The sequence below is a fragment of the Typopeltis vanoorti genome, chromosome 14 (assembly GCF_054136105.1).
Source record: "Typopeltis vanoorti isolate ZY-2024b chromosome 14, IOZ_Tvanoo_1.0, whole genome shotgun sequence".
Taxonomy (NCBI): Eukaryota; Metazoa; Arthropoda; class Arachnida; order Uropygi; family Thelyphonidae; genus Typopeltis; species Typopeltis vanoorti.
In genome coordinates, this window is record NC_143562.1 from 53,981,715 (window position 1) to 53,995,618 (window position 13,904).

A 13,904-nucleotide genomic window follows, 5' to 3' on the forward strand; every position below is an offset into this window, starting at 1 on the left:
CAGCCTAAGGAGTCACTTTCTCAAAATGTTTCTGAAAATAATTCAAAAAAGAATATACAGTAAATGTGAAGACACCATCAGTGATACCCAATTCGGCTTTAGAAACGGCTTGGGAACAAGAGAGGCCCTTTTCTGTTCTCAGATCTTATTTCAAAAATGTATTGACCAAAACAAGGTAATATTCATTTGCTTCATCGACCTCGAGAAAGCATTTGACAAAGCCCAACATGTTAAAATGATTGTACTATTAAAAAGAATTGGATTAGATGGTAAAGACATCAGGATCATTGAAAACTTATATTGCATCAACCAAAAGGCATCTGTTCAAGTTGATGACATTATTACAGACTCCGTTAACATCAAACGAGGAGTAAGGCAAGGATGTGTGCTGTCACCTCTTCTTTTTAACATCTACTCAGAAGCCATATTTCAAAAAGTCTTGGAAGGAAGAAAGGAAGGGATTAGTGTAAATGGTGAAATCATCAGTAACATCCAATATGCCGATGATACAGCTCTTCTGGCTGACAATATTCAGGATCTTCAAAATCTTTTGGAACTAATAAATGCAGAGAGTGAAAAAATGGGATTAAAAATGAATATCACCAAAACTAAATTCATGGTCACAAGTAAGAAACCAATTCTTAATTTAGCACTTTCTTTAAATAGGAAACAAATAGAAAGAGTGGCAAAGTTTAAATATCTTGGATGCTGGTTAAATGAAGATTGCAATCCAGAAATGGAAATAAAAGTTAGAATTGAAATGACAAGAAAAAATTTTCTCTTGATGAAATCAACACTGTGTAACCGTAGTTTAAACTTAGAACTTAGAGTACGCATGGTTAAATGCTATGTATGGTCTGTACTGCTGTACGGTGCAGAAACTTGGACCTTGAAGACAACATCAATAAAAAGACTTGAAGCCTTTGAGATGTGGTTATACAGACGAATGTTAAAAATCCCATGGACAGCAAAAACGTCCAATCAGGAAGTACTGGAACAAATGGGGAAATCACGTGAACTTTTAGATACCATAAAAAGAAGGAAAACTGCATATCTTGGTCACCTACTTCATAATAAAAAATATAAGCTACTTCAATTGATTATAAAAGGGAAGATAAATGGAAGAAGAGGACAAGGAAGACGAAGAAAATCTTGGCTGGCAGATATCAGACAGTGGACTGGTATGAACTCTGAGAGACTGCTCAGAATAGTTGAGAATCGCTCAAAATTTGCCAAGGTGGTCGCTGACCTCCGACAGGAGATGGCACTCAAAGAAGAAGAAACTGAATGTGTTCTCTTGCGAGTTTGCATGTTATACAACATAAAAAATATACCACCTCTTGGTTAACTCATTTAGTTAAAAGTCTGTACAGCTGACTCTCACTTTAACAAACAGCATTATAACATGTTAACAAGCTTAATCACTAAAATTACCGAAGCCAATCAAATCCCTATATGCACGATGCTATTCTAAAAGGAAATTCACTACAGCCAACTACCCATTATAGCAAATTATTCCTGTGGTCCTTCCCAGTTCAACGTAATGAGAGCTGACTGTATAAATGATTCTCTCATATTTAAAAAGCAAGACATGGTTTCAAAAGGAAAACACAAATATGTTTTCAACCAAGACTTTTATATAACATGAGTACTCAATATATCGGCAAAATCTAAGTTCCATTATACACTGCTTGGAAAGAAGTAAACAGACACCATAATGTGAAGAACAAACAGCCAGGGCTCCTATCTTATGGAGATGTAGGATCTCCTTTCTCTGCAATGACTGTAGCAATCCTACGAGGCATATTTTCCACAAGTGTATGATAGCGATCAATGGAAATTTAGGACCATTCTTCCTGTAAGCATGTAATGAGGTCCAGACTGTTGAGGAGCAGACATCCCTTGACCTCACTTGATGCACCAGTTCATTCCACAGATGTTCAACAGGGTTGAGATCAGGGACTCTGTGGAGGCCAGTCGAGTGTGGTGACATTATGTCCACAAACCACGCAGTTATAGCAGCAATCTGATGACACGGTGCATTGTCTTGCAGAAAGAGACAATGGTTATTCCATAGAAATGCTGCAAAGTAGGAAATGTTGCATTGTTTAGAATGTTGAGGTACTGCTCACAATTCAATGATTGTGGCATCACAATCAGAGGTGCAAGGTCAAAGCAGGAAAAACAGGACTACACCATCACACCGCCACCTCCGAATTTCATAGTTGGGGTTACGGACTCTGGTAAGAAATGTTCGCTGGGCATCAACCACACTTATCCATCTGCTCGGTAGAGGGTGTGGCATGATTCGTCACTCCATAACACAGCTTTCCAAACTTCCACATCCCACTGTACGTGCTCTTTGTGCTAATGAAGATGATGCTGCTGCTGCATGTTGGTTCAGTTAATGTGGAGCTTGCATACTGCAGTCCTACTATGGAAACCCATGTAGCTGGTGAGCCTTGGTTCTGAATGTTTTGGTGCAGATTCAGGTTCCAGTTGATGTCGGTAATTCCACATTTAGCATGTTGGCTGATGAATGGCAATTTTATATATTATCCTTTGTAGCACCCTACTTGATGTTTGGTGAGTGTGGTGGGTCATCCACTGTGGGGTAGCACTTGCAGCTGACTCTCTGCACTTCCATCTTAGTATGTATCACTGATTGTTGAGCCGGGATGGCCCAATTTGCCAACAATTTGCTGAATAGATAGGTCTACAACTTGACATCCTAACACAATGCCTCTTTCAAGCTCCATCAGTTTCCTTCTTGCAGCCATTTCACCCGACACTGACTTGAAAGCATCATATTCCTTCAATTTACACCAGCTACACGTGACATGTTACATGGCAGAAAGCACCTTGCCCATGGGGATGTTCAATGACTTCTTCCAAGCAGTGTATTTTTCTTAACTATCTAGTTGATAGGCATAGATGTTGGGCATTATTCATAACTTATTTTAACAGTATTACAATACCAAACAAAACTAATTTATAAAAGGATGTTTATTAATTGGCTTATATTAATGGTTCACTATTTTTTTCCATTTATAGAAAGCCAATACTCACACACACACACACACACAGGAAAATATCTACACAAACAATTGTATCACCATCTAGCCCCCACAGTATGGAATTCTAAAAATACTTACAAAGCTAGGGCTATTTGTTCTAATGATGTTGTTCTTTCCACAGAACTTGCTTATCTTCAACATACTTTCTTGACCAATGGCTATAGCTCCCACAAAATAGATAAAATACTACATGGCCCTTCCCTCTCTTCAAATGCACAAAAGCAAAACACCACTATTCCTATTCCATATATTCAAGGTACATCTGAAAAGATAGCCAAAGAACTAATAAAATATAACATTCAAACTACATATCAAATAAGCATCTTTAATCTGCTCCCCTAAGGATAAACTCCATCTTTTAGAATACTGAGGGTATGAAGTTCCTTGTGACTGTGACTTAGCCTACTATGGACAGACAGGAAGATCTGTTAACATTTGCCTTGGAGAACAAAAGAAATACATTTAATACCATTACTACGGCAAATTATCCTCTTCTTGCCCCAAGGTACATAAATCAAGATCCTTTTTCTTCCAGATACCTCTGTTCTGGGTCACTTGTTCAACTTCTCTCAAGCTCTTACAGCCAGCCATTGTTCTTTTCTTTTCTCATTCTCTGCCAAGTTAGTTCAGGTCTTCCTCTTTTCTATTTTCCTTCTAAGATCCATGCCAAGGGAAGCTCTCTGCTATCCATTCTTAGTATGTGTTCAATCAATAGAAACTGCAATTTTTGATTTTATTAGTAATTATTTTTTGCACAATCAGCTTATATAAGTCATTGTTTGTTATATGTTGGGGCTAAAATATTTTTAATATTTTATGCAGATATTTTATTTGAAAACTATTTAATTTAGCTTACATGTCTATGATCCATATAATAATATGGGCCTTAACATTGCTGTTGAAGATCTTTATTTTGATTTTATTATGACATTTGGAAGATTTTCATATATTCTTTAATTTTCTGAAAGCAGTATTCTTTGCATTATATCCCTGTCAGTTCCACCTTCAATATCTACATTTGCTCATGCAGGATTAGATGGAAGAAAACCAATGTACTATATAGAAATCATTACTGGTCAAAAAAACTAATTTTAGAGTCAGCAATGGATATGAAGCATTCTCCTAATCTTAACAAGTATGGCTGCATTAATCTGCCAAAAATTTGAGAGATTATAATTTTAAAATCAACTCCTATTCAACTGTAATACTTATTTTATTCAGCATTAGAGCACCAAATTAAAACTTTATTTCTTTTGTCCATTCATTTCACTTGCTCAGCATCACGTGTAAACTGTAACATGTTGTTTTGCTCTGCAGATGCTGATTTGAAATTCAGTGAAATAAAACCCAGTTAACCCAGTTAATAAGCATCCTCTAATAAATTAGTTTTGTTTGGTGATTTTTGTAATACCATTAAAACAACTTTTAAATTTGCAGAATAAAAAGGTCTCTTTTTTTTGTATCTCTTAAATTATTATGTAGAACATAACAAACTAAGAAAATTAAAAGCAAATAATAATTATCTAATTTTTGCAATAAGCATTCAAAAACTCAATAAAACTGAAACTAATGAATCAACTTCAACAATACTGAAACTCATGCATTAGTTTATTAAATATAATTTGGTAATTTTCCTATCATGTTTATGATAAACCATAAACATGATAGGAAAATTACTAAAAATAACAAACCAAATTATTAAAAATAACAAAGTAGTAATTTAGTTACTAATATACAAAACACCATTAGCAAAGTAGTTATAACATGAAATTGCAAATAGAAGATGGAAATATATATATCAGTAACAAATTAAATATATTTCCATCTGCTATTTGCAATTTTATGTTATAACTAGTTTGATAATGGTGTTTTGTATATTAGTAACTAAATTACTACTTTGTTATTTTTAATAATAGATTTTTATTAATTTCTATAATTTTTATTAATTATTATTGCCTTGCCTTGTTACTGTCTTGCACATCAACTTCTCCTGGTTGTAGTTCTTTTAATATTAGAGTAAGGCATTTTGCAGATTTGTGACTTGCTGCTAGATGTAGGGCTGTTACGCCATCAATATTCTTCTGATGCCATATAGCCCCACTAGTCAATAAGAGGCGAACACATCTATGCAAACCCTGGGGACAACAAAACAGAAAAAAAAAAAAAAAAAAAAAAAAAAATATATATATATATATATATATATATATATATATATATATATTGTTTGCTTCATATATATATATATATATATATATATATATATGAAGCAAACAATGTAGAATAGTATGATAAAACAGCACTTATTTTTTTATGCGCATACCACCAAAAAAGATCTTAAGCTTATTATACATTAAGTACTATAACAGGCTAAAAGTTAGATAATCTGAAAATTCTGCTCTTAGAGACAACACATGAAACTTACATTTCAATATTTTATTTATCAACAAGAAATATAAAACAGAAAGAGTCTGTAGCTCAATGTACTGGATATGTTCTTACACTGGAAAGTCCTGGATTCGAATCCTATCTAGAATATAACCGGTCTTATAAGAGTTTTTCAAGTGAGGTGAATTAGCCAGTCTCAAAGTGGTTGCTATGTTCTATCCAAGAAAATTTGACTTTTTCACTTTGCAATGGAGACAGCAGCATGATTCTTCTCCCCCCACCCCACCAAAAAACTTGTATTTATTTATCATCCTGCAAAAGAACACATGCTTTGACAAACACAATCACAGTCATGCAAGGCCAAGTTATCATTCTAGTATGTTAAGGGGAAATGAGATATAAAATATAAGTGACTGTTTCAAGAAGAAGAGTTTCTACTTACCTTATGTGCAGCCCAGTGAAGTGCAGTCTGCCCACTATTATCAGAATTTCCAACTGTAACACCAAACTTCAAAAGTAATGCCATGCAATCATAGTGGTCACACATCACGCTATAAATAAGTGGAGTTCTTCCTAGCATATCTTTAGTCTCAAGTATACCAGACTCTAATTCTGTAGACTCTAATAGTCTTTTTAAAGAATTTCTGTCACCACTCATAATAGCAGCATGAAATGGCATTATATTTTTTTCATCTGCCAGTGTTTCATCATCTCCATGATTAGTGATTATTTCATCAGTATCGGAAGTAATGTTTAAGTGTGCAGAAGTGTCTTTAGAACTATTCAGAGATACATCTGGATGAAGAAAGATGGAGCTTATTGCTACAGGTGACATCTGTAAATTAAAAAAACAAAACAAATGCAAATAATTATGAATTAAAGTAACTATCATTATTTAGGTAATATTTTATCCTATACAGAAACAATAAAAAAAATCTCAAAATAAGTAAACACCCAGTCAATGGGTGGATATTATTCAATAATCCCACATTACAAGTGAGAAAGTTTTACAAATATAAGTAAAAGTCATGTTACTTCTTCTCTTCTCTTCTTTCTCAAGGATTAGGCATTTGCCTGTTCCACCTTCACTGGTTTTTTCCCATCTTGCAGCTGGTCTTCCTCTATCTCTCTCTCCCTCCTTCCCTTCTTTATCCACTTCTTATCCACATTCACTTAGGATGAAAAGGTAACCAATACCTTTTCATCCTAAATAGATGCTTTCCATTTCTCTCTATATATATATTCCTGGATCTCTTCATTTATGTTGTAAATATCTAGCTCTCTTCTGATGTCTTAATTTCTTCAATGGTCTAATCTGGTATATCCGTTAATTGCTCTTAAGAACCTTATTTCTGCAGCTTGTATATTACTTTCATCATTCTTTTTTACAGGTCATATTTCTGAACCATATAACAGAGTGGGAGAGGACATTAATTTATGAAATTTTAGTTAATTTTCTCATCTTTTTTTTTAATTTTTCATTCAGTGTCCTTTTAATTATTCCATAGATTTTACTGAAATTTCTTAATTGTTTCATCTATATCTTTATATTTTAGATATGTTATTATGCAGCCTAAATAATTAAACCGTGTCACCTGTACTATTAATTTATTTTCCATTACTATTGTGGATCTAACATGATCTCGATCTTTAAATGCCATGACTTTTGTTTTCTTTTGGGAAATTTTTAAATTGTACTGTTGGCTTATTTTGTTTAATTCATAAATTAAATGATTTTTGAAGGCAATCTTTATTGACTTGTAATATAATCTAATCATCTGATTACAGCATTGTATTGATAACAGTTTTTCTGACTAATTGGATAACTTGTGTTATTGATGTTTTCCATATTTTAATAATCTGATCAATAGAAGTAAAACACCTGATAAAAGACTAGAGACTGCAGATATGAGAGTCCTGAGAAAGATTAGGGGCATGAACAGATGGCAATATCATATTAAAAACGAGGATATTAGGAAAGAACTTGAAATTGTCAGCATCCAGGAATGTGTTAGCAGAACTAATCTCCGGTGGTATAGTAACTTAAACAGAATGGGTGATGAAAGATTAGCAAAACAAGTGTTCTCTGCCAGGTTGGCAGAAAAACAATCAAGATATAGGTGGTCTGATATGGTAAAAAGTGCCTTAGATTATAGAAATATAAGATCTGATAATGTTGGAGTTTTGACAAGTAACAGACTGATTCGGAAGAAAATTGTAGATAGGAAGTTAGTAATTATGTAAATTTTTCATGTAGTACTATCATATCTTTGTACTATCATACACCCCTTGAGGATACATGGCAGGAATTTGATGATGATGATTGAATAGAGTTGGAGATAAGCTACATCCCTGTCTACAACACCTTGATTAATTTCAACCTTTTCTGTTAATTTATTACCTAACTTCCTTTATTTATTTATTTATTTATTTTATATCCTTATATGAACCTTGTATAGCCTGTATCAAATGTAATGGTTATCCTTGTTTTTTCATTATACTCCATAATTTTTCTCTGTGTATCTCATGTTACTGCAAATCAAATTTGAATGTTCAATTATACAAATATTCAAGCCGTTATCTAAGACATAACATTCTTGGAAAAATAATATTTTAATGAAAATTAAACAAAATTTGGGCTGCCATTCTATGGAATGTTTCAAAATATAATATGCCACCCAGTATGGTGATAGACAAAACAACTGCTTTTATACTGACAACATTAGTATAATTTTTTTGTATAAGCGAAAATTATAGATGAGTCTACTAATCCAAACTCCGTGTTTTACATATGGTCAAATAGCAAAAGTTTTATAAGGAGTCAGGATCCTATACCAAATCTAGTTTCTTCAAGAACCACAACAGAGTATTATTAAACTTACCTCGTTAGTGATGGAGAACATTTCTACGATAAATTTATTTTATGAAAACTGAAAACCTTAAGGAACAGTGTATCTAAAAAATGAGGTTTTGTGCATTATTAATATTACCGCTGGAAAAGGCAATTCATTCAATACAAACATCATCCATAACAACACACAAAACATCTACCGCTGAGAATTCCATACTTGACAACAACTTCACGTGTAAAATAAAATGTGGTTTAGGGTAACATTTCCCTGTATTAAAAATAGCATATCCCCACATCAAAATAGCAGTACAGAGCATTGGTTCATTGCTAACTCATTCTCATCCAGAGACATAGATTTCAGCTTTTTTCTTTTTTTTTTCATATGAATGCGGATGTGGTGCGGAGAAGATGAAACGAGATAATGATGTTTCATGTAATGAAAGTTTCTGCTGCAATAGTTTTTCTGAGTAAATAATTACCAATGAATTGCACGTAGGGACTTACTAGTCACTGAAAATTGTTTGATGTCCTTACAAAAACCTAACAGAAGCAATGGACATAAAAAATGAAAATCAAAAAAAAATCAGTTAACGCCTTTTTTATTATCCAATATAGGGAGTAGGCGAGCCCGTTTAAGCCCTAATCTAACTTTTGGAGACTGAGTGGACAGTTCAATTTCCACTGGTACCCAATCAAAGATAGCTGGCCCAAGGCTATCACTAATTAAGTGGCATGCAGTGAAGAGAGACAGCTCAACAAGTGCCGCTACCTCGTGGTCCCTAATCCTAACACTCATATTTAATGTCTGAAATAATGTCGGTTCTACGGTCGATTTTCTTGAGCTTACGGGATGAAAAACCCGGTTTCCGGAAGAAAAACCCGCTTGCCCGTGCCAGAGATCGACTATCTTGGGAACCGGTCGAAACAAGACTTAGAAAAACTTCTTCTAGCCATCGATTAGATTCGAAAAAACCAAGAAGTCTTCCTTCGTGCAGTCAAGCGCCGTGGTATGCAAACGCCACATCCACTGAGCTACACAGTAAAAATTAAACGACAAAAAATTTTTTTAAGCTGATACAATTAGGTATTGTAAGGAAGACAAAATGGTAGATTAGCAGAACGAGTCAAGAGTAATCCAAAAGAGTTTTCTCAGTATGTTGCAAGTAAAAGAAAGAATGATCATAGTAGAATGATTTTAATGAATGCAGATTAGGGAGGTGACTGAAGCAGATGAAATAGTTGAATTATTGAGTGATCATTTTGTAAGGATGTATCATCCAAGTGAAGATATTATAGTAATAGATATGACATGGTACATAGGATATTACTACATCTGGATATGAATACAGCTATTTTGGACGAGATATCAGCTCGTGCATGACGAGAATATGGTAGGAAATTGTAGTGTTTTTTAACTAGTTTATTTAATGCGTGTCAACTTGGATAAAGTATCAAGGGAATGGAAGGAGATGAAAATAGTTCTTTATCATGTGTAGCTCAGTAGAAGTGGCTTTTGCACTCTACAGCGCTTGACCGCACGACGAAAGGCGTTCGAATAGAGGAACTTTTTCTGAGCCTTTTCACGACCGGTTCCAGTGTTAGTCGATCTCTGGCACGGACTAGCTGGTTTTTCCTCCAGGAAACTCGGGTTTTTCGTCCCGTAAACTCAAGAAAATCGGCCGCCGAACCCACACTATTTTCAGACATTAAAAATATTGTGTTAGGGTTAGGGACCACCAGATGGCGGCACTTACTAGCCGCCGCCTTCACTGCGTGCCGATTAATTAGTGATAGCCTTGGGCAAGCTATTTCTGATTGGCTACCAGTGGAGAATGAACTGCCCACTCAGTCTTCAAAAGCTAGATAGGGCTTAAAAACGGCTTCGCCTACTCCCTATACGGGAACAAAAAGGCGTTAGCTAATTTTTTTTATTTATTTGTTTTATTTATATTTTTTATAAGGGTTCAAAGATAGAAGTGCGAAATAATCGAACAATTAACAATTTTGGACTTCTCAAAGGCGATTGACAGAATACTGCATAGAAACTTGATATCAATTACACCAAACGGGTATGGACACAAAGCTGGTGATGTGGATAAGAGCGTGGTTGTTGGAGATATATCAGACAGTAGGTTATTCAGGATCACAGCCCCCCCCCCCCCGTAGAAGGCCTGTGACCATGCCACAGGACTGTGTACTTGGATCGCAACTATTTAATTTGAACACTGATGATGTAGGAAATGATCTGCAGAGCAATATTTAGTTATTTTGCAGGTGATGCAAAATTAGATAGAATAATAGTCAATACACATGATGTTGGTATTTTACAGAATGATTTAAATCGACTGGCAGTATGGGCAACGGATGCCAATATAATGTGGAAATGTGTAAGGCTATGCATTTTGGAGTGAAAAGATTACCAGTTCTGTATCATACTGATGAAAATATACTCCATAAAATTTACAAAGCAATGATTTGGGCCAATGAAAATTAGTGAGCCGACATTCCATCGTGCTGTTAGTTCTTTTCTTCTTTTCGTTTCGTTTATGGTCAGAATTTCCATTTTTGCGTTGCCTAATTCTTTAAGTATGAAGTTTAATTTGGGAATCATTTGCCAGAGTGTGGGTATTCAGGGTACCTGTAGCCAAGGGTAATCTTTCCAAAAGATGGCTTGCCTTCATCTGCAAGATTGTTAGCATGCCTGACTCTTCCTTTTTCTTTTCCACCAGTAGGTCAGAGTCACTGTCATTTGCCATGTTATTGTTGTTGACTTTGCTTCAGTCTTTTTTGTACTTCGCCGACCAGGGTTCAGAACCTTGGGTTCTGAAGTACACCACTCTCCTAGTTTGCATCCTGTCTGAAGTACCGATAAGATGACGGGGGATGACACCACATGAAGGTGAGGAAAAGTGGAATTTGACTCGACTGGGCCATCCGGACTTGTCCGAAATTCCCATCATCACAGGTGAATATCAGCCCCATCAGTGTTTTTGATATGACATGCGCCATAAAACGCTACTGAGCCTCCACCTCCATTTTTTTTATACAAGGATTATCTTTGAATTCAGACCACGATTCTCAGATGGATTGATTGAAAATAACGTTGTCGCAGAGATTTTTCAGAGCATATATGGTCTGAAATCATATATGCTCTGAAATGTTGGTATGAAACCAAAATCATTGCACCACACTTTGGTGGTGCATGTTGGTTGAAATAGAACGTCTCTTATAATGATCATTTCCTATTTTTTATACTTCTTTTCTGATTCTCCCTTTTAGTTTTTTTAGTTGGCTGATCCGTCTCTTTTCAGTAGACAACCTATAATGTGTAAATCTTAAGGTGGCATTATATATCAAGACATCCTTTATTAATGCAGTTTTAGCATTCTACGTGCTCCCCCCCCTCTCTCTCTCTCTCTCTCTCCACAGTCATCACGAGGAAGGTCAAATTATGAAACACTGCCCTGATATTTTCCGACGCCTCATCAACAGATATCTCACCCCAGAAGAACAGACCAGTGGAAAAGAACAACATCATACATGAAGAAAATCAAAACACAGAAAAATATGAACCGAAAATCCACTCCATATCGCGAATTTCAGAACCCAGAAAATATCGAATTGAACAAGATAAGGATGACGTCGCTCTTGAACGCCTGCCAAGCAATAAGATCCAAAGCTCTGATAATGAAGTTTCACAGCACGCAATAATTAACAAACAGCGACCCTCCTAACAAAGATGACGAGGAAGAATAAATTATAAACAATCCCTGGATGCAACAACCATATTACTAACCCAGCCTTCCACTAATTTAGAACCTCCTTTTCTAGAAAAAAAATACTCAGAATGGCCTTACATCGCCTGTAACCATCTATGGATGAACAGAGTTCCCGGAGACGAGAAGGAAACTGTACCTCCACATGACGATTTAGAAGATGAAGAAACTTAGGGTGAACTTGCCCACACCGAGAGTTCCTTAATCATGAAGCTGTCATTCTTCATATAATATAGTGCAAGGTTCTCCTGATAAATTGAATATAGCCTTCAATACATAAAGAATCCTAAAACGTACATCTCAACTTCTGGATATACACTCCAAACCGAAATTAAATAACAGTAGAGCAGAGCAGATGTTAACAGGTAAACGTATATATTATCTAATTAACGGGCTGCAAACACAACACCAGGAACCAGGACCAATATTAGATGTCAATTTATAATCTATATTTTCATAAACATAATGTTGTTGAATATTTTTTCTCTTAATGCAAGAGGATGTGGCTCTACCTTATGCAATTGCATAAGCCTTGACCAGGGACAGAAATACCATATGGATTTAACAGTTTTGCAAAAAATAAATATCACCTAATTATTTTTCCAATTTATCCAATTTATCTACAACATGAGCTGATTGGCTTTATGATCTCCATCACTCTGCAAACCAACACCACCATGGAGCAGGGATTAGCTTAGGCATCCATCATCGATCTCCATACAAATTAAAATTGATTGTAGACGTACCACGGCATGCCTCGTATATTTACATAAAAACACCTGACCATAATATCTTGAATTTCTTCGACATTTACATACCACAACAGGCTGCTCTGGCATTTGAAATCTTGGACTTCATACAAGGCCATTTTTCCCAACATTGACAAGAACATGTCATAATAGCTGAAGACTTTAACTGCACTCTTCCTCGAGAGTGCAGTTAAAAAAGGCAAAGTTTCTTGTCCAAACCAGAAACGATGCCATAAAGCTCCACAAGCGCTTTCTTCGTTGGAGTTAATTAAATTTTCGTATTTGGGATCCTTTCAAAAACCTTTTTGCACGATCTCCATTTTACAGAACAATTTTATTATTAAAATATTACAGAAGAAAATTCAAAACGATAATGGAAATTAATGGCTTCTCTTACGCTCTTTGACGAATTAAAGACGATCGAAAATATATTTTACTCATTTATTTATTTAATAAAAATTAAATATGATCTTCTGTAGCTTGGTCTGTTTCGACGATGTCCATTGGTTGGAAAGACCTGGATTCAAATCCGGTCTAGCAATTTGAATCCAAGACTAACAGAAACGTCGAAGGATTTTCCTTCAAAACAATTCGTTTTTTTTTTTTTTTCCCTGTAAAGTAGGTAAACCGACCTAAAGAATAAATATACACAATTTACAGACGTCACAGACAGCGGATAGGATTAACGGCCATATCATAAGCAGTATCAGATTACTAAGATGGTACCTTTATTTCATCATGATAGGCATTAAGCCTAATAGGCAAATTGAACTGCCCACTGAGATTGCGAAAATTAAGCTCTATTAATATAAACATTCACTCAAATTACGAGATGCATTTAAAAATCGTCACGTTTTCTCAATTTTGGTTCATATGAAATCATTTTAATGGTAAAATTTACCAAAACGTTTTGAGATTATTGTAATAATTCTGCCTCCAGATTGATAGAATTTAATGAAATCAATCGATATCTGTGTATAGGAATGCTAGTGCAAAACACACTTTATTATTACAATATATTTGCTCCGATCATTTCCTTGCTTTTTTTGGGGGGGAGGGGGAGGTT

General features: G+C 35.1%; 1 protein-coding gene across 1 annotated transcript in view; it reads right to left on the minus strand.

Moving 5' to 3' along the window:
- The window catches only part of LOC150099483 (inversin-like), a 42,229-nt gene extending 33,864 nt beyond the window's left edge, over window positions 1–8,365 (minus strand). Inside the window, exons 1-3 of the mRNA XM_090403443.1 lie at window positions 8,345–8,365; window positions 5,905–6,297; window positions 5,039–5,212 (exon numbers count right to left, since the gene is read on the minus strand). Of these exons, the coding sequence (XP_090259569.1) occupies window positions 5,039–5,212; window positions 5,905–6,297; window positions 8,345–8,365 (588 nt within the window). The remainder of the gene's footprint in view (window positions 1–5,038; window positions 5,213–5,904; window positions 6,298–8,344) is intronic.
- Between the last annotated feature and the right edge of the window lie 5,539 nt (window positions 8,366–13,904).